At 28.4% G+C, this 22919-nt stretch overlaps 1 protein-coding gene and 1 long non-coding RNA gene across 2 annotated transcripts; one reads left to right on the top strand and one right to left on the bottom strand.

Annotated features, from left to right (window-relative positions):
* Positions 1–356: 356 nt before the first annotated feature.
* LOC145083363 (uncharacterized) lies at positions 357–4133 on the bottom strand. Its single transcript, XM_079023377.1, has 5 exons — positions 3833–4133; positions 3328–3399; positions 3163–3245; positions 2846–3048; positions 357–611 (listed from the first exon to the last, which is right to left on the bottom strand). Exons 1-5 carry the CDS (start codon positions 4039–4041, stop codon positions 552–554), a joined length of 627 nt encoding a protein of 208 aa, XP_078879503.1. The 5' UTR covers positions 4042–4133; the 3' UTR covers positions 357–551.
* A 16243-nt stretch (positions 4134–20376) lies between these two features.
* Positions 20377–20778, top strand: LOC145067335 (uncharacterized). Its single transcript, XR_013688830.1, has 2 exons — positions 20377–20457; positions 20576–20778. It is a non-coding gene; the product is annotated as an uncharacterized LOC145067335 (long non-coding RNA).
* The last annotated feature ends 2141 nt before the right edge of the window (positions 20779–22919 follow it).

Raw genomic sequence — 22919 nt, 5'->3', positions numbered from 1 at the left:
ATACTATTAAAAAGGTAAAAATCATGTTTCTTTTTCGTCTAGCACAAACAATATTTTTTGTGAAAGTTTCTAGTTTGTTCAATTATTGATTTTGTAATCCAGTCATACCATGAAAAGAAAGATGAACATATCCAAAGAGGTCATAATTGATAATAATTCTTTTGTTGCTATCCATCCATCCTAGGTTGAATCAAGCATGAATGCACTAGTTGTAAAGAAGTTTATAGAAGAGAATCAGAAATTAGCCTTGGAGTGTGGTAACTTGTTGACTCGGTGTACAAAATGGGAGAAAGAATGTTTATTGTATGATCATGATGTTAAAGCTTTAATGGAGTTTGGAAATGAGGCCGATGAAATGGGAAAACAGGCAGAGTTACGTGTTCATTGTTTGTAGGACAAATTAAGCAAGTTATCAGAAGAATTGCAATCTTATAAGCATCAATTCGAGGCACAAAAAGGAACTCTTAATTTCTTTCAAATCTACATTGCTATGACTCAATGGGAAAAGCTTCATTCCATTGTTTATTATATTATGTTTTTCTTTTGTTATATCAATCATGATTTGTCTTTTTGTTGAACATATCCTCCACTTTTGCTTCCATTTCATCCATCTGCAAAAATAATTTTATATAAGTAAATAATTTATTTTTATGATATAAGATATTATACAAATTTTAATTAAATTAAATACCTCAATATGGATGATTGTAAATGTACAGTTATAAAAAGTGCATGATACAAATTGCTACGATTGTTAAACGAATAGAATTCTACAAACATTATTGTATCCCCATAATACAACGATCAGAATTTTATTGTATTTAAATAAAAAACTTAACATATTATCTCTCAATATTCAAAATATTCAAAAAAAAATATTGTGTAATATTTTTTTGTTTATTATAAACTTTTTTATGTTCTGATCTTGTTTAAATTAATGTTTCATGTCAATTTTATAGCAATATACTTTTATTAAAACCATAATATATATATATATATATATATATATATATATATATATATATATATATATATATATATATATATATGCTTTCCTTCACGTCTTTTCTAAAAGCATAATTTTTCTAAGATTTTCCTTAAAAAAGGTCCCAGAGTTATTTTGTCGCTTGGGCTTGTGCACACACCCATGGGAGATACAATACAAAAGAATCTTTCTCAACTAATGTAACTAATTCAATTGTCTGTTTTTTGTTTTTGTTTTTAATTATTAAAACACAATTGTGTTTTTTTATTTAATCCATTAATTTCAAACATTTTAAAAGGTCTAGCTTTTGCGATGTATATAACTTCAAGTTTGATACAATTTACCTAGATTATAACTAATGGACCATATGGTTTTTTTTTTTTTTTTTTTTTTTTTTTTTTTTTTTTTTTTTTTTTTCTAGTCTCCCTAGGGACAAAAGGTAATGATAAAATATCATGTTATGTGGTTTCAACTTTTAACATTATCATATTAAACTTTCCAACTATTTTTTTAGAACTACATATCAAATACCAAACATGTTAGACTGATTTGAAATTGTCAAATCATAAGAATATTAAACCAAAACAAGCATATCATGTTGTGATAACAAGGTTTTAGTAAAAGGTTATTGACTTAAACACATTATATGATTTTAATGGTTAGTCCAATAAATGAATGCTGAAATATTTGCACTAATTATTTGATTTTGTTTACCCATAGTCATTATAAGAAAACATAAATAGAATTAGCAATATGTATACGAAGACAATAGTTTTATTTTCATATAATCTATTCTAATAAATAAAGTTTTTTTTTTGCCACTTGTCAGTCACACTCTTATTCAATTTGTCAAATGTTATTTTGTGGTTATTTTAAATTAATTTTTTTCCGTATGTCATTTATGAGTTTTTATTTTATTAAATTTTACATAATATTTTAATGTAAAAATTACAACAAATATAATAATAAATGAATTTCAATTTCATTAATGAATTTACTTTTAATTTTAAAATTTCCAAAATTAAAGTTTATTAGTTTCTTTTGTTTATTTACTTAAATTATTTGTTTAAATTTAAAAGATAAAAACATTTTTATTATAATAATTCATTATTTTTCTTATTTTTTTTATAAATTCAAAGTTTTTAAATATTTAGATATTTTTATTAGTTATTTTTAAATTAACCCATATCATAAATACATCTGACATATAGTTATAAACATACATCACCCGATCATGTTCTTTTGATTTTTTAATCTCTTGATTTTTAGTACTAAGTAGCATTTTTTTTTATAAAGATAGAAGCATCTACATTTAATTATTTACTTGTATTGTTTAATGACTTTAATCACTAAATCTGACAAGATATACGTTTAATTATTAAAATCACATAATACTTAAATAACCAAAATTTTAAAATGTCATTGGTAGGTAGCAATTTGCATGTGGAATCCATTATTATTAGTTGATTTGTTGTATATATTTTTGGTAGGTAGCATTCATGAAGTCATATTATTATTTTATTAGCTATTTAACTTAAAGTATTATTTATTTTTTCAAGAAAGAAATCGTCTCATAATCGTATTAATTATAGTTCTTTTTAGCAAATCAAATCTTAGAGATCTATAAGTATATACATAAATAAATATTTTAACATAATACTAGCCGTTTAATCTGTGAAAAGTAGTTATAAATTTATAAAAAAGTTTAGAATAAGAAACATAAAAAACTAAAAACTTTAAAAAAGTTAAAGTAACTTTTAGATAATAATTTTTTTGTTTAAAATAAAAGTTTTAATCTCATATAATTACACCATAAATATCACAAATACCGAAAGAGGTAATAGTAGTAAGTACCATTACCTTATCAACTATATCAGAAACCATGTGAGCATCTTTGCCTATTTTATCAGCAATATTTTCAACTTTTTCCAAAGTTGATTTTAAAACACTGCCTTCCGGCAATTCATTTCCTATTTCATCCACGAAATGCTCCACCTTCTCCGCCATCTCTTCCACTCTATCCGCCACGCTGTCCACCGCCTCCTCCACCTTGTCCAGCTCCTCTGTACATGCATACCATTTTAATTACCCATATTTATTAATTTCTTAATCTCAAAATATTAATCTATATATATCTTCTTCTTCTTCTTCTTCTTCTTCTTCCAAAATGATTTTACCTTTGAATTTGGCAAATGGCCCCCATTTATTGGTGAAGAAGGGTACGATTACAGCCAATAGAAATCCAGGAGTCCATGCTGGCCTGCAAAATATAAATACTTTCTACCTGTTATTTAAAACTATTTAAAAAGAAAAAAAATATGATTGTATTTTAAACAACTGACAAAGAATCGGGCAAATGAATTCCGAAGGGGAGGAGATCTCCGATTTGGTCACTGGCATAGACGATAAACTCCCTGAAATTGTTATCTTTTTATATTAATCATACGAAAAAACATGTAATAACATTATTGTATTTAAAGTTCATATAAAAAACTAAACCGATCACTTTCGAATTATATATGTTACGCGATCATTTTTTGACCCGACTCTACTCTACCGAATTTGTTGGACCACTTGTGATGAGTATAGAATTCATTGATGATTAACATCGATGTATGTGATTCATTTGTTTTATCTTTAACTCTTAAAAAACATAATTATTTCAAAAAAAAATAGTTAAATAAAAAAATTCTCGGAAAGATCGTTTCATTTACATTTTTTTTAAAATACCCAAAAAGTTTTATTGAAAAAGATTTCAATGCAAAGCTCTAAGAATTAGTTTTGAAGTATAAGATTAGTAAGATATATAGATAGAGAAGGGGTGGCCCGGAGGACGGAGGGACTTACATCTTTGACTTGGTACGACGATGAGAAATCTGGCTGCCGGAGGTGAAATACCTGCTGTTAGCGGAAGAGAAACACCCATCAATGGCGGTGAGTTTTGGGAGTGATACGGTGGAGATGGCGGTGGTGGAGGAGGAGGATGAGGAGAAAGGGTCAAAAGTGTTTTTATGGAGAGTGGTAATTACACTACAAGTGACAATGGAAGTTGCCATATTCAGATTCAGTAACTGTAGCTAATTCGTGTATCCTCTTTTATTTCATAATTTGTTTTGGTTTTTAAACACGATCAAGATCTGAAGCTACTTATAGCCTTATAGGTATGAATTAATGAAAGATGATGAAAAATTGAAAAGTCAATGGGGACGTATACATATATTAAAACGTGCGTATAAAAACTACCCACTCGTGCTGCACGATGCATAGAAGGTAGGGTTAGCTTAGTAATTTTATATGTTGTTATTTTTTCTTTTTTTATCATTTCTTTTCTTTTGTTTCTAAGTGGATAAATTAACTATAGAAATCACAATTTGGGTTCTCGTCATGGTTTAATAAAATTAGACCAATATAGTTTGTGGAATTCACAAGGATATATAATTATTATAATGTTTTTGGGCTGTTCGGCACAGAGCGTTTGAGAGCTTCTAGCTTTTAGCGTTTGACAAAACGTTTCGTTTTGAACAGAAAATCTAGTTTTGCACTACAAGCTTCTAGTGTTTAGTTTAAACAAAACACTTAAAATCTAAATGCTACTTTAGTACTTTATGTAGCGTTTAACAAAACGCTACAAGCAAAAGTTACCCGCTACAAGCTAGTTTTGCCGAACACGACCTTTATAATTGGTTTTTGTGGTTATATTTTGTTGTATGGTTCTTTTAAATAACATCATTAATATTGAACTATAAAATATATTAAATATATGTAAAATGATATTTTACCATTATTAGTATCTTTTTGTTATTTCTTTATTTCATCTCATTAAAACCCAACCACACTCACACCCTTTCCTTTTATCCCTGTCATCTCCACCACCCATCATCGTCTTGCCATGTCTTTGGTGTGTTGAAGGGAAGACATTATGGATGGGTGTGATCAAGCACATTGAAATAAGATAGATCATGCCAGTGTTCAAGCGAAGAGTATTTGGGGGTCGAAAGATGAAGTTGAAAATACGAGGGTGAACTAACATCTACGTCTCATATTTAATTTCCTTTCATTTACATACTTGGTATTGTAGTTTATAAAATGGTTAAATAACATAAGAGACAAAATTATGGTATATTGGTCATTTTAAAAATGATAACAACTCAAGGTAAGATTTAATGCCTAAAGAACTAACAACGCAACAAAATAAAACCATAACAACCAAGCACATAAACGTTTTGACAGTTTTCTTTACCATAAGTACCAACTGTATAATTTTTTTCCTAATGTTTATGTTGTTGATATTAGACAAATTTTCTCAAATGGTCCATGGGGTTTCTAAAAACGACACTTTCTAGTATATCTTCGGAAATCATTACATTGGTGCCTTGTGGTTTCAAAATCAAACATGATTACTTATTTTAACTAGCTTCGTTAAAAATAAAGGTTAAATATATGTGAAATTACCTATTTACCCCTTTTTATTTCGTTTGTTTTTTTTAACAAGGTACTCCATCCCATCCCTCCTCTCTACTACACACCCATCCTACCCCATCTCCCTTTTCTTTTTTCTCCCACTCTTGGTGACCACCTCACTTTTCACGAAAGATCCCCTTCACACCTAAAATCCCAATCTAATATAACATAACTCTGAACCACAGTGCACTGTACTCGAAAAAAAAAATAGACTGATTTATAGGAGTAACTAAGATGATTGAATTTAATTTAGTGTTTTTTGCTTCTTATACTCATATGAGTTTACGTAGATCACATAATGGACTTGATTATCTTGATATTAAAATCGCAAAAAGCAAGGTTTGGTTGTCTTGATATTGTAATAAAAAACATAGAAGTGAAAAACTTAAAACTATAAATCCATTTCATCGTTGAAATTGAATGTCTAAGGATATCTGAATCCATTTTTATCAACCTCCTTAAGAAACATTTGAAGAGAGATTATCTAAATCATGTGGAGTCCCATTTAATCACCAAATCATAATCATTTATAACCAATTACCTACCTAACCTAATTTACATAATAAAAAAACTAATCCATAAATATATCTCACGTATCTTGCGATCTCCATACCTAATTTACAAATTAGATAACCGAATTCGTCTTTCCCTGGCTACAAAAATGGGGTTTTAAGGGTAAATATATCATTTTACAAGTATTTAAATACTATTTTTAACAGAGTTAACCAAAAAAAGACTATTTGTGTTTGATTTTGAAACCTCAAGGACCATCATTCTAACACTTTCCAAAGATATCCTAAGAGTGACACTTTTCAAAAATCACAAGGACTGTTTTTAAAGACAAAATTATATAAATAGTCCATGTCCGTGCTAATTATTTTTTTACAAACTCGATCTCCATGGTCTCTAAAACTTATGTAAATGGTCATTGAGTCTCTTTTAAACTACTTCTTACCCTTTCTCTCTCTTCTTCTTTCTCTCTAAATCAGATGAACATCACCGCAATTCCTAAAATACTCAACTTGTTCGGCAAAAGAGACCATGAGAAAAGAAGAAATGAAGGATAACCTAATGTCATTCTCTTCTTGAAGGAAACGAAGTTTGAGAAGAAGGAAGAATTGAAGAAACTCGTTGAGGTAAAGAAAATAGAGGAAGAAAAGGAGAATAAGGATATCCTAATGTCACGAGACGTCTTAATCACCGTGTGCCACTTAGTGTTTCTTGACTAAGTCAGGCAAACTTCGTTACTCTAGATGTACTAACGACTCAAGGAAGCAAGAGAAACGATAGAGATAACTTTTAAAGTAAGAAATAAAGCTTCTTCGTATACAACTCAACTTCTTACAAGAGAACTTCTCGGTGGTTTGGACAAATGAGTCATCCCCCTATTTATAGGAAGCTTACACCTCCTCAAAGGGAAGTTTCTAAGTTACGTACATTCTCAAGTATTCTACATTGTTCCTACAATATCTTTATTTAGATACAAAGTTCTATAAGGTTATATGTTATACTTTAGTGTCCTAGAGAATTCTAGGATGTTCTAGGTTCTTCAGGATCGTGATTACTAGTTCCACCGTCTTATGGATCGGTCCGGAAAATTTTGGAACATCGTCTTCTGACACTAAACAGAGGAAGAATCTGTGTTTTGGGACTTTGTGGTGATAATAGGAAACAACAAAAAGCATTGGGGGGGGGGGGGTGCAGCCACCGTGATAACGCCCTTACCGACCGACCACGTCGACAAAAACGCCATTGGCGTTATCCACACCGGATGCTATTAGTCATTTTTTTCATGACAAAATTACATAAATAGTTCCTTAGCCTTATAAATGTCATATGTTTAGTCCCTAACATTTTTTTAATTAAGATGGTCTCTATGGTTTCATTTCTTACATGGTTGGTCCCTAATCCTTGTAAAATGATATTTTAACCCTTTTTAATTTATTTTCTTCTCTTCTTTTATTTATTCTAATTTTTAAAAAGGTGAAATAAAATAAGTCCTACCCTCCTCACAACCTACACCCCCCTCTTTCCTCCCATTATACCCATTTTCTTCCTAAACAAAATCTGATCAACAACAAAGATACACCAAACCTACAACTTCAATCTCCTTTCTTGATTATGGATGGGAAAAATCCAAATTGTGAAAACATTACATAAAAACCCACATGCAAATCTAGATCAGGAATGAACCTGAAAGATTCGAAATACATATTTTATCCCCTTCGTTACCGTTTTGCGTATGGTTTGATTTTGATGTGATATGAACATCCAGATATGATGTAGTTTGATTTTGATTTTTCATATTGTTTTCAATTTGTTTTACACTACTTTTTGAGTTCCTTTGTTGGTTTCTATTAGTTTAGCACAAAATTTATGTGTTTGAATATGTTGCTAGTGTGGGGAAATATGTACGAGTTTGAATATGTTGGTGGTGTTGGAAAAACGAGTTCTTAATGTGGTTTGATTTTGTGGAACATATTTTTTTTAGATCATAAATTTTCATGGAACATATTTGATATGGTTTAATTATGGTTAAAATCCTATCTTGTAGGACCCTGAAATCCAAACCCCCTATAAACCTGAATTAAATGTACATAACATAGTTTATTAGTAATAAAAAAATCGATTATCAAATCTGGGTTTTTTGAGAAATCCTCTTCATACCTACTTAAATTGGTATGAAATTATCTTCAAACCTCCATTTTCTACATGTTTTTAGTGAATTTGGGTTTTATTGAAGATAAGATGTTAGGAGATCGATATCTAAGGATGTCGAAATGATTTTTGGGTTAAACTATAACTTGTATACGCCTATGTGTCGCTATAGAAATGAATTTATGGTTTGAACCTCGAATTTTGAGGTGTGGATACAAAACAACGTTGATGGTGGATGGGTAGTCGGTGGAGATGGACTGAACAAACACTTATGATATCTTTGGTGTGGAAAGATGAACGGTTGAGTCGATTTCATTTATCTGGAAGAATATGAGGGAGAAAACAGTACTAATGATGAAGATGGGGGAAGAAGGCGGTGGCAGATTTTATTTTTAAATGAAAGTGGTTAAAAGAAATTTAAAGGATAAACAAGTTATTTTAGACAACCTATGGACCAAACATACAAAGTTTTAAAACCACAGGTACCATCACATAAAAAAGGTTATGGAATGAAATAGTAATTTTTTTTTGTAAAACACAATGACCATTTATGTAATTTTGTCCTTTTTTCCATGGTTGCGTTTTTTTTTTCTTTCCCATTAGACGGAATTTGGTTAATCATCTTTAACGTTAATGCATGTTTGCACTTCAGATGACGTTATATAACCATACGAACTAGTTTTCTTTTTCTCATCGTATGAATATTATATACAACGCCGACCTTAGGGGCAGGGCAACCTGGGCGACCTCCCCGGGCCTCGCCAAATCTTGGGGCCCCCAAAAGTCACGACCTGTGTATATATATACTTTTAGTTAATATAAATATAACAATGCACATAAGAAATAAACTTATTCTGAGCTGAGATGATTAAGGTGTTGATTGTGTTGAACTTTCCAAAAGTTGTCGCGAGTTCGAACTTTGTAATCACACCTTTTTTTAAAGGAATTAGTTACATTTATTATTTATATTTTTTTGATATTTTTTATCTCTCTCTTAATTAGTCAGCCCAGGCTTCTTGAAAACCTACCGATTCTCTCTTCCCAACGTGTCTCTTCAGTTCTCAAAAAATGTAAATTTGTTTTGAACTGAATATTTTTTTTATATGGATAAAAAAGTGTAAATAATGAGGAGAATGTGAAGTTCTTTTTGATAACCAATGTGAATCGCCTTCTATTTCTGATAATCATTGTATTGTCCGAAGTTAGGTTATTTATAATCAAATTAACAATTTATGAAAGTTGATTTTTTAACCTAACCCTAACTTATGTTTGAATAATCAGATTAAATGGTTTCTAAGTTTTGATTTCTCATTTCAATTTCTGAAGTTCTTTCTCAATTTTTGATTTATAAATGCTCTTATTTCTCGACACCTTAATATGTATAAGTGTTGTTAATCCAACATTTTTTTTGAACAACCTATTAATCCAACAAATGTCTGTATGGTGTAACCAAAAATTTTGATTCTAATTTTCGATCCGGACTATGTGGCTATGATGTGATCCTAGTTCTTAACTTCTTCAAGAATTCAAATATTTTGTGTAAAAGAATATTTATAAGTTTTGTTCTGCTTTTTATTGTTTTTGATCTTTTGAATATGTTATTTCATTAATTGTTTTTCATCAATATTGTAAGTTTTCATCTATAATTGTTTTTCAATAACTCTCTTGTTGAGTGTGGACTATGGAGTCTTACAATATTGGTTTTTTAATGTAATGACTTTAGCATACTTATAGGTTTAGATCAGACAAATAGCTTTGTGTGGAAGATCCATTTGATGATCAAAGTGAAAGTTTCTAGGAGAAGATGGTGTTGTTGTGTTCTTATATCAGGACAAATATACATGTTTTATCAAAAAATTCTATTTTGCCCTTAATTTGTTTTCATTGAAAAGGTTTTCGCCGATAATAAGATTTGTGATGCTTACATCTTCTCGTTCTACATCATATAAGTAGTGTTATGTTTTTTTCCTAAAAATCTCTTTTGACATTTTTTCCCTTGTTTTAAAAGTTGTCTACATGGTTGGTTTTTATTTAGGCTACTTTAGTTAGTTTGTACTATGTATTCCAGCTAAAGCCGATTTATTTGGTTTTACTTGTTTGCCTATATCATTAAAAAAAAGTGTGGCATTATAAAAATGCTCACTATAGATATATGAATGTATATAGAATGTTTTATTTATCACAAGTCATATGGAAGGTATTGTATATTTAATCTATAAAAAAGTTTTATTGTGGGTCTTATTTGTCTTTTGGTAAATGTTATTGAAACAAAATGAACTAGTAGTTATATTTATTTGATTTTTCATTTATTAAGGGGCCTTACTTTTTCCTTCGCTCTGACTCTTTGTCTTGGAACGCCCTGATTATAAATACTCCCCCTTCTAGTTTGGTTTATTCTTAACAAAAACATATACATCAATACATGTTCATATATATAATTGAACGACTTCTTATATGTGATGTGGTATATTATTTTACAAAGAATAAAAACTAAGAAATAATTTCTTCTAGCTCGAATCATTCTCATCGGAGGACCACCGCCATGTCCCATGTATATTAACGCTCATTCTGTAACCCAATGTCATGATTTTTAAGTCCAAATGAGAATTTCTCTGCCCGGTATATATATATTTTTCGTAGTCCATTCCATAATTTCGCAATGACATACGCAAGATTCATGACTATTTTTAAAAAATATTTTCATTATAATTAAATCTTAAAAATCGTAGTTGAAATTAGCACGATTTATCATTTCTTTTATTACATCCTATACATAAATCTTTAGCGAAATATTCTACATTTCTTCTTAAATATTCGGTTATTGTACTTGATGATTGATAGGGAAATGCCAGCCGTCAGGCCTCTATTATTGTGATCCTCGTCTTCGAATATAATAATGACGATGTCTATTAATTATGTTCCACCATTTATGATTGACATGTATTGATGTACTTTTACAAATTTATCTGTATAAAGTATTTCAACTTTTCTAAATATTTAAACAATGAAAAGTTATAAAAAAAAAAATTTAAGCAACACTTATGGTAGTCGATAATCAAAGATATATTATATGTAACCACAAATAATTGTAATGTATTAAAATGTATATCTTTGATTAATTTTACCATATGAAACAATGCCATTATCCACATGTTTGGTTCTTTTAAACTATTTTTATTAATTACTTTTATTCATTCAATCCGAATAAAAAAAATACAAAAAGAAAAATATGAAATTTATACAATATGATACAACTAAAAAGGAAGACCCAGATTGGTTTGTACTTTGTATTGCACTCATTCTCTTTTATACGTGTAACTTTATAGTTATAGGTTGTCTTTTATAATAAAATTTAAATATGTATAAATCAAATTTTATTTTTCTACAAATATAAAAAAAATAAATTACACGAATTAATTCGGATCATCCCTCATATGTTTAAAAGTTCCACATTTGTTCCATGTCGTTAATGGTGTTAAGTTTTATTGTTAGACCATGATAAAATGACATATTTACCCTTATTTTTATAATTATAATTATTTTAAAATACAAACTAATTTAAATCTTAACCTTACCCCCACAACCAAGACAACAAATCTCGTTACAAACCCTAACTCGTTCAATTTCCATTTCTTCTTGTCCGTGTTCTTAAAGTAAGTCAAATTTTATTCAACTTTCTTTCTTAAGAAACCTTCCATTTAATTCATCTATAGTAAGATTAATATGTGCAAGAAACCAAGTGATATCAAAGTCCTAATAAAGTATAGTAATAATAAATCACTGAAGAAAGATAAAAGAACTCGGGTTCAAATAGAAAAACACAATTGGATTTTAATTTTTGAAAACTACACAAACTGAAACTAAAACCCAAATTCCACCATTGAAGCTTCAAGTGAAACAGGGAGAAAAATTGGGTTTGATTTTCTATTTGAAATCCGTCGAATCTGAATCTACCATTAACACAAAGGTGAAACGAAAAAACCACTGACCTGTGAATATGTCCAAGTGTCATGGTTGGACCATCGACTTCAATGGAAGCACCACTTAATAACTTGAGTAAACTACACGAATGGTCCCTATGGTTTAGGGTAATTTGCACGTTTGGTCCCTAACTAATTTTTTTAACTCGGAAAAGTCTCTACTGTTTGTTTTTGTTACGTGCTTGGTCCCTGTGTTATCTAAAAAAACTATTTTGTTATTTAAATAAACACACCCCCAACCCCAACCCAACCCCTCACCTTACCTTACCTACCCCACCATTTTCTCTACTTAAATAATAGTCTTTTTAGGCAAGAACATTCCGAGTTAAAAAAAAAACAAGTTAGGGACCAAACGCACAAATTATCCCAAACTATAGGGGCCATTCGTGTAATTTACTCTAATAACTTTCACACACACAAACACCAACCCTAATTCATATAAAAGCAAATGTAAATTGAACCCGAGTTTCTTCTTATTGAAAATAGAAATTGAACCTCATATTAAGAATGAGTATGGATTAGAGATTCGTTAATCGGAAATAGCTAAGGCGGCGACAGTCGAGAAAGGGGGAGAGAAGGCGATTAGCAGTAGGCCAAAGGTGGGTTGCAATCAATTAAAAATTTGAGATTCTTATTGGTTATCTCTCATCGCCACTCTCTTCTTTAACATTCTTACTGGTGTTCTTCGATCTGCCCCACCCATTCGTCACTCTTCTTTTTAGCGATATTAGCATATAGGAATCTACGAATGAAGGTCGTTGTGATGTGCTTCGATCTTCGTAACTATCTGGTAGAAAGTTTACATCGACGGATGTCTGTCGGAGGGTTGTCGGCGTGAGAAGAGGGGGAGAAGAACGGGGGCATTTGTAACGCTCAGTTCCCATATAAAATCATTAAAAACCTAAATGTTTATTTTTATGCATTGTGTATTTACGTTGGGCATAAATAAGGTACGCTGGGCGTACCTTGTGAGCCTTCGATACAGGGTTAACCCTCCTGGTACGCTGGGCGTACCTAGAGTACGCCGGGTGTACTTGAGCCTGAGACAAACCCTAAATTTTAAGGTTTGGACCCATATTTAAACACCATTATAACCCCAATACCTCTTCTATGACCAGCCTCCTTTGTCCCAAAGCAGCCTCTACGAAACCCTAACCCCCTTCTTAGAGGATATTGAATCTTGTGTGTGTTTTGATGTGTGTTGGGTACATCTTGAAGAAGAAGATCTCTTTGGAGGAGGATTAGTTTGCTTGGATCTTGAAGATCCAAAACTCTCTTCACCTTTGCAAGCTTCTGGAGGTATATAGCTTCAAACTTTATGACTCCTTAGCTTAGATCTAGAATTGAGATTATGTTTGGTATGCTTTTGGTCCCTTAGTTTGGTTCTTGCGAGTAGAAGTTACTCCAGAACTTGTGTTGGTCATTTCTTGGTATTTCTAGAGTTGTAGAATCATAAAAATGACATCTTGATGGGTTAAACTCACCATGCATGAGTTGATGCTTCTAATATGAAGTTAAAGTGTTAGAAATGCATGTTGGGCCTCATTGAGCCATGAAAAGGCATCAAGTTGATGACTTTATCATTTAAAATGTTTCCCACAAAATAGATCTGTGATTTGGACGTTTAGACTTAAGGCATTAAGTGCTTAATGGAGTTTTGGCAATCAGGTACGCTAGGCATACATAACTCAGTGTAACGCGTTGCAGTCTCGTTTCCTTTGTTGTGAGAACTTGTAGGTTTGGCATAACAAGGTGGTACGCCGAGCTTACTTACCAGATGGTCTTTTGGGCCTTAGGTATTTTGGGCCATTTTTGGGCCTTAGGTATTTTGGGCAATGCTTGGGCCTTAAGTCTTTTGGGCCATGAGTGGGCCTTTTTAATAGGGATTATGTTTTGGACTTTCATTTATTACCCTAAATAATGATTAGGGTTGGTTTGACTGTGTTTACATTGAGGAGTCGTGGTAGCAGCAACTAGAGAGTGTGATTTGTGCATCTTTAGATTGAGGTAAGTTTCCTCACTGTATTTGTGGTTCGAAGGCACCAATACTGGCCCATTGGAATATGTTCTAAAATGGTAGTGATCTTTGTGACACTTATTGATATGCTTGTATGTGCTTTCTGTCTTTGTGACTCTTGCTGGTATGAATGCATGTTTAGTTGTAGGGGTGAAATAGACCCATACCTGTTGAAAGATACCGAAGGAGTCGGAAGGGACTTAGAGAGTCGAAAGGGAATTAGGGAAGAAATAGACCCGTTGTATGTTATGTATGATGTATGGTATGTGTTATTTGGGGAACTCACGAAGCTTTGTGCTTACGCTTTTAGTTTATGTTTCAGGTACTTCTGGTTCGAAAGGGAAGGGCCCGGCCTAATCGCAAAGCATTCACCCATGTTTTCACACTTTTTATGATTTTGGGATTTGTACTCTGATAACTATTTTGACACTGTCATACTTTGATGGTTGTTTGATATATTTGATGAATTTTGGTCGATTTAAAAATGAAGTTTTTACATAGGATTCTTGGGATGTTACAAGTTGGTATTCTTACATACTTATACAACACAAAAAATAAATATATTCAGAAGAAAACTAACAAAAAAATTTATACATAAATCATTCATATTTTAAATTATGAATTTAATACAAAATTATTATTAAAACTAATGTATTCTTACATATTTATACAACACAAAAAATAAATATATTCAAAAGAAAATTAACAAAAAATATTATACATAAATCATTCATATTTTAAATTGTGAATTTAATATATTAAGTTGTGAATAAAATTTAGATTATTTCAAAAGCAACCAAAAAATTATAAAATAATCACAACTTAATGTCGATTCATTTACAACTTAATACAATCAATTCATAATTTAATACACAAAACTCGTAGCTTAATATAGTTAATTCATAGTCTAAAAAGAAAATTCACAGTTTAGTGCAGTCAATTTACATTTTAAAACACAAAAATCACAGTTTAGTATACAAAATTCAAAGTTTAATACACAAAAAGTATGCACCCACAACCATATTTTCAACTTAACACACTTTATATAGTCAATTCAAAGTTTATACATAAAATTCATAGCTTAATACAAGTAAATTCATACTTTCATACGCATAATTCACGGCTTAATCTACTCAGTTTACAGTTCAAACAGAAACATCACAGCTTAATGTAGTCAATTCATAGTTCAAAAAGAAAATTAAAAGCTTAATGCAATCAATTCACTATTTAAAACACAAAAATTACAGCTTAGTACACTAAATTCACATTTTAATACACAAAAAGTAGTATTTACATCCTTATTATCAACTTAAAACAGTTATTACAATTAATACAATATTCAATATAGAAAATTCACAAACTAGTATAATAAATTCAAAGTTTAATTCAAAAAAGTTATACATTCACAACTTAATAGGAGCTAAAACTAAGATTAACAAAATTATACGACAAATAAGAGATTAAAACATCAAATTCGCACTTTAACAGAAAAAAAAACAAAAAAAATAGTTTAGGACTCTCTTTCATAGTATTCACAACTAAAAACCATATCAATTCACTCATTCACAGTTAAAACGAACTTTAACACAACTGAACAATAGTTGAAACATTAAAAATCATAATTCACAGTTTAAAAAAAATAAATTCACATTATTCGAGAAACACATTAACATAATAACATATTTTCTATGTTTTAATTCACAGTATAACAACCATCAAACATAAAGTATGAATAACAATTTGATGGATATATTATAACAAATAAGAAAAAAAAACATAGATCCACAACTTAACAACAGAAAAAACTATGATTAACAAAAATAAACAATAAATGTGATATTAAAACATTAAATTCACAGCTTAACAGAAGGAAAAAAAATAAAAATAAAAAATCAACATACCAGATGTGTTTCACTTGAGTTCAGAGAGAAAGAGATGGAGAAGGTGACGGTGTTGGAACGTATCTAAAAAGAAAATTCACAACTTAATTTATTTAATTAATAATTAAACCAAATATCACAACTTAATATATATAACTTATATAGTCACTTCACAATTTAAAAAGAAAATTCACACTTAATTCATTCAATTCACAACTAAACCCAAATATCACAACTTTATATATATATATATATATATATATATATATATATATATATATATATATATATATATATATATATATATAGGTTCATGTTCATTTGAAACCATTCTAATTTTGTGAGACCGTGAGACCAAATCTAAAAATAATTTTAAAATGAAAAATAAATGGAAAATTCCAAAAATTCTTTTTTAAAACATTATTTTCGGAACATGAATTAACTAAGAAAAATTAAAAAAAAACCATTTTTTTTTTGAAAAATACATAAAATGTTCTAATAGAATATTACACTACATATTCTAAAAAATAATTTTAAAATGCAAAATAAATGGAAAAAACTAAAAATTCTTTTTTTAAATATTATTTTCTGAACTTGAATTAACTAAAAAACATAAAATAAAAAATAAAAAAAAACCCCATTTTTTTAAAAAATACATGAAATATTCTAATAAAATATTACACTATACATATTCTAAAAAAATAATTTTAAAATGCAAAATAAATGAAAAAAATTCAAAAATTCTTTTTTTAAATATTATTTTCGGAACTTGAATTAACTAAAAGAAATAAAAATAAATAAAAAAAATGCGTCTCAAGGTCTCACAAAATTAGGCCGTCTCACATTAACCTAACCCTATATATATATATATATATATATATATATATATATATATATATATATATATATACCGTGAGACCAAATCTAAAATTAATTTTAAAATACAAAATACATGGAAAAATCAAAAAAATTCTTTTTTTTGAAATATTATTTTTGGAACTTGAATTAACTAAAAAAATTAAATAAATAAAAAAATAATAAAAAATAAATAAAAAAATCCCGTTTTTTTTTTAAAATACGTAAAATATTTTAATAGAATATTACATTGACATATTCTAAAAAATAATTTTAAAATGCAAAATAAATGAAAAAAATTCAAAAATTCTTTTTTTAAATATTATTTTCGGAACTTGAATTAACTAAAAGAAATAAAAATAAATAAAAAAATGCGTCTCAAGGTCTCACAAAATTAAACCGTCTCACATGAACCTAACCCTATATATATATATATATATATATATATATATATATATATATATATATATATATATTTGGAATTGATCTTTAAATTAAAGCTTATATTATTCAAAAGATCAATTGATATATATTTGTCTCAATTACATATGTTTCCAATATATTTTGTCGTTAAAATAAAAATGTTAAAATAAGAATATGTAAAATAATCTATTAGAAACTTAATATCAATTCCTATTAACAATTAACCATCCAATCTATTTATGTGTTAAAATGTGAATTTTAACATTCTTATTTTCACCATATATTTCAATCTTTTATATATTAAAATTAATATCTATTAAAAACTTAATATCAATTCTTATTAAAACATAGAAAATTCTTATTTTAACGATCAAATATATTGGAATATATATAATATATAATTGACACAAATATATATATATATATATATATATATATATATATATATATATATATCAATTGAATTATATTTGTTGTTAATATTCCAATAAATTAGCATAATATATAAAAGATTGAAATACTATGTAAAAAAAAGCAAAATGATGCAACATAAACTGTCACCTAAATAAAATAAACATGAGATTAGAAATAAGTTTAATGTCAATAGTATTATTAATTTTTTTGATCATAAAAATACAAATCGTTTTAGTTTTTTTGTTTATGATAAAATTAAAGATTATATGGCCGAAAGTTTTTTACAAAATTATAGTTTTTGTATATTATTAATAAACTAAAAAAATATATGTGAAAATAAAAGTTTGGTAGGTAAGGATTTGATTTGATACTTTTATATAAGTAAAAGGTTGTAAACTAAAATTACAAATGATGACTTATGGGGAATTGCTACATAAAAAGCGGATAAATGAAAAAAAAAAAGCAATAGAAAATAGTCAAAAATATAAGGCAGCAATTATCCTACCCCATTTCCACTTAATCTTACCCCTCGTAATTACATTTTACTTTTTAACTAATGATTACTTAATTATTATGTTTTTTATATTCTTTTAATACATCGTTTGAAGATATTATTTTAATTTACAATCTTTTTAAACTTTTTAATAACGTTTTAAATCAAAGTTTTTTAAATTTTTTTGCAATTTTTTTTTCAACATATAAACTTTTTTACAAGACTTTTTAAATTTTTTTGCAATCTTTTTTTCAACATATAAACTTTTTTACAAGCCTTCTTAAGCTTTTTTTACAACATACGTTTTTCAAAACATTTTACATACCCTTTTAACGTTTTTAATGAAGTTCCAAACCATTTAAACTTTTTACTTTTATTTTTCAATATACTTTTGTTGTTTGTAAAAAGGTTTAAAAAATGTTGCAAGTTAGTTTTAAAAGGTTAGTAAAAAAATTAAAAAAAAACCTTGTAAAGACATTTAAAAATGATGTAAAATAAGTTTAAAAATATTTAAAAAAGTTTTGTAAAAAAGTAATAAAAGATTGTAATTTTCTTTTAAAAAGTTGTGAAATAATTTGTACGAAAGTTTGTAAAAATAGTTAATAAAAAACGTGAAGGGGGAATAAAGAAAATATTGTTTTTATTTCAATTCTAGCACTCCCATTTTTATTAAGCTTACAATATATATCCTTTTAATCTTAATAATTAGGTTATGATGTGTAAATATTTTTATTCAATTTTTTAAAAAAAAAAAGTTCAAACACGACACAACAATAATAAAATAATATTTTAATGCAACAAATAATAATAAAAAGTTCAAATATAAAATAATATTTGATGCAAAAAATAATAAAAAGGTTCAAATACATTCGCACTTAGTCTTTAATATGTATCCAATGTCTTTCAGAAGTACGAGATCTAAGTTGATTGTATAAATCAAAACGCGGCCAATACATAGTTTGCCATGTAGATGCAGAAGGGACAATAATATGAAGGTTGTGATTTAGAATTATAGTTAATAAACAAAATATTGACATTAAACTTATTTCTCGTCTCATGTTTATTTTATTTAGGTGACAGTTTATGTTGCATCCTTTTGCTTTTTTTTACATAGTATTTCAATCTTTTATATATTATGCTAATTTATTGGAATATTAACAACAAATATGTATCCTATGAAGTAAATTAAATAAACAAAATAAGTACATAAACAATAATATGAAGGTTGTGATTTAGAAATATAGTTAATAAACAAACTTACGTGGATAATTTATCAACATTGATTGTAGTCCTTTGTAGTTTTCCGTGTATGTAATCAATGTTGGAGACTCAACTAGTAATTTCCACAGTACTCTAAAAGAGTCACGGTCGTCATCCAATGTTATAATCTTGAACATCTAAAATTGAATTTTAAGTGTTTTAGTTTATAAGAAAAATATAAAACTTCATTATGTGGTAGAAGTATATAACCTATTTGGTGGAAAATGGCGAATTCTTGATAGAAGTATCTTCATCTCGAGCAAATACATTGATTCCAAATAACTTAAACATCTCTATATACAAAAAAAAAAAAAAACATCAAATAATTTAATATTATTAAAATAAAAAACTATATTAATGAAAATTAAATATGTCAACTTTTTAAAATTTATGTAATCAATTAAAAATTAAATATGATGCCTTATTCCACCCGTTAGATAAAATAAAAATAAAAATAAAAATTAGAATGATATTTTCTGAGTTTCATTAATTTTTTAATTTTCAAGCTATGAAAAAATAAAGCTAATTCTTATATATATATATATATATATATATATATATATATATATATATATATATATATATATATATATATATATATATATATATATATATATAATCCATCGTTAGATAAAAACAAATGAAGTTTAATTTTATAAATGCAAAATGACTAGAGGCAGTGAAAAGCCACACCCTCAGCAACAAATTTATTTCATAAAGTATGGAGATTGTAAACTGAATTTCTAATTTGTTTTTGAAAACTAAAAATATATTATAAAAATTTAATTCATCATTAGACAAAAACAAGAGGCCGTGAAAAGCCACACCCTCGAACGTTTTCTTTTAATATTTTTATAAAGTTAAAGGGTATATTTTAAAATATCCTCAAAATAGGTGGGTTTCAAATGTAAATTTATAGAATATAAAATGACTTACTTCTCTTTCTGCCCTACCAAAAGTGCACGCAGCCGTCCAATAGCGGTCCAATGCGGGAGAGCAGATTCCGTCGTCTAGAAGAGATTTCCGGCGAGGTATTATTTTTTTTATTTTTTTTTTAACTTCTCTTTCTCTCGTTCTTAATCTTGCTCCTTCTCTTTTTTTCTCTTTCGATTTTCTCTCTATATCTCACTATCTGATGGTGGTTAATAGTGGCCAGCGGATGTTTCATGCGATTTCCGGTGGTTTTTAGCGGTGGTGGTGATATACCGGCGGTTGTGAAGGTGGTGGTTGGTGGACATAAGAAATTTGTTATTTTTTATTGATGATAATCACTTTTTACTGATTAGTTTATATAAGATGTAATTATAATATGTTTATTGTTGTATTAATGTTAATAGTTGGTGGTTGGTAAAGTGATTTTTCTTGGATTAACGAAAATACATATTCCAATACTTATATTTTACTGAAAAAGCTGAAATCTTAAGAGTCAAACACTTCTTAAAAGTCATACACTTCTATTGAAAATATACAATTTTCGGAACACACATTGGCTGAAAAAAAGTAAAAGTTGTCAGGTATTAATGGATCACCTAAAAAATAATTATTAGGTGGGTAGAAATATAAAATCTAGGGTAGAAATAACGTCACCCTGTTCCAATACTTGGATTAACGAAAATACATATTCCAATACTTTGATTTTACTGAAAAAGCTGAAATCTTAAGAGTCAAACACTTCTTAAAAGTCAAACACTTCTATTGAAAATATACAATTTTCGGAACACACATTGGCTGAAAAAAAGTAAAAGTTGTCAGGTATTAATGGATCACCTAAAAAATAATTATTAGGTGGGTAGAAATATAAAATCTAGGGTAGAAATAACGTCACCCTGTTCCAATACTTGGATTAACGAAAATACATATTCCAATACTTTGATTTTACTGAAAAAGCTGAAATCTTAAGAGTCAAACACTTCTTAAAAGTCAAACACTTCTATTGAAAATATACAATTTTCGGAACACACATTGGCTGAAAAAAAGTAAAAGTTGTCAGGTATTAATGGATCACCTAAAAAATAATTATTAGGTGGGTAGAAATATAAAATCTAGGGTAGAAATAACGTCACCCTGTTCCAATACTTGGATTAACGAAAATACATATTCCAATACTTTGATTTTACTGAAAAAGCTGAAATCTTAAGAGTCAAACACTTCTTAAAAGTCAAACACTTCTATTGAAAATATACAATTTTCGGAACACACATTGGCTGAAAAAAAGTAAAAGTTGTCAGGTATTAATGGATCACCTAAAAAATAATTATTAGGTGGGTAGAAATATAAAATCTAGGGTAGAAATAACGTCACCCGAAATATAAAGACGGTGTATTTAGAAAAAATAAATATAATTCAAATATTCTATTAAAATCTTAATATGGCATACCATTAAATATAAATCTTACTTACTTGATAAATGTAAAAGGAATAGTATGACAGCTAGCAATTAGAGCATCTCTAGCGCAATTAGCATCTCGATTGAAGCAAATGAAAAAAAATGAGATTTAATTAAAGGAAAAAAAATTCACAACCTTACATATGGCCATTAACATCAAAAATTATACTCAAATCTCTTTATCACCTCACTACAATAAACGTCCGGCTTGAAATAAATTAAATTGCGATGTTTAGATGGATCTATATCAATGTTGATGTATATCAATGTTGATATTCTGTCACATCCCAAAACCAAAATAGCGGAAACGTTTTGGGTGGAGGACGTCATGTATAGTATCACAACCAATGAATAATAGCAATCATAGCAACACAACCATTACAGTGAATACTTAAATGAAATAATTACATCAATTTGGAACTTTGTCTGAAACTTGTTTGAAATACATCAAATAATATGCAAAACTATAAACATAAGACTCTTATTACTCCAGTTTCTCAAAATCCAGCAGATATCTGTCTACTGATTTTCTGAGAATATAAGCAGTTTGAAAATATCAGCATAAAGCTGGTGAGTTTATAAGTGTTTAGTTTTAATGGAAAAATGTTCTTTTATTCTTTTGAAAAGAGTTCCTCAAGAAAATCTCATATTTTCTTATAAAAAGTAGTGTTGAGAGAGTATCTATTAGTAGAAAATAAATCGTCAGTTTTAGAAATACCAGTGTTATCTTGGGAAAATCCCATATTTTCCCTAAAAACAGGTTAACCGTCCTAGAGGTAGAGATGTAAGTTTAGAAATCCCTGATTACTATCAGTGTGTTTATGAAAGTAGTTTTATTATTCAAAATAAAACAAAGAAAAGTAGAGTCCGTAAACCAAAGCTAGTTTATACTTATTTGCGAGTCATATAACCATACTTGATATGACTGAGAGACCTTTATAACGTTCTTCAGACGTTAAGCTAAATGACATTTGTTCACCCAGGCATGCCTGCCTAACTGTAGCTAGCAGTCCATGTGTGTGATTGTCAGTTCCGAATAGATCTATTCACAAATCTCACACTCTCCCTCCAGGAGACTTTGGTTATACTAAAAGGATTTATCCCTGT

This window comes from Lactuca serriola, chromosome 1 (assembly GCF_051521515.1).
Source record: "Lactuca serriola cultivar US96UC23 chromosome 1, Lser_US96UC23_V15, whole genome shotgun sequence".
In the NCBI taxonomy this organism is placed as follows: Eukaryota; Viridiplantae; Streptophyta; class Magnoliopsida; order Asterales; family Asteraceae; genus Lactuca; species Lactuca serriola.
This window is presented reverse-complemented; position numbering and strand designations above follow the sequence as displayed.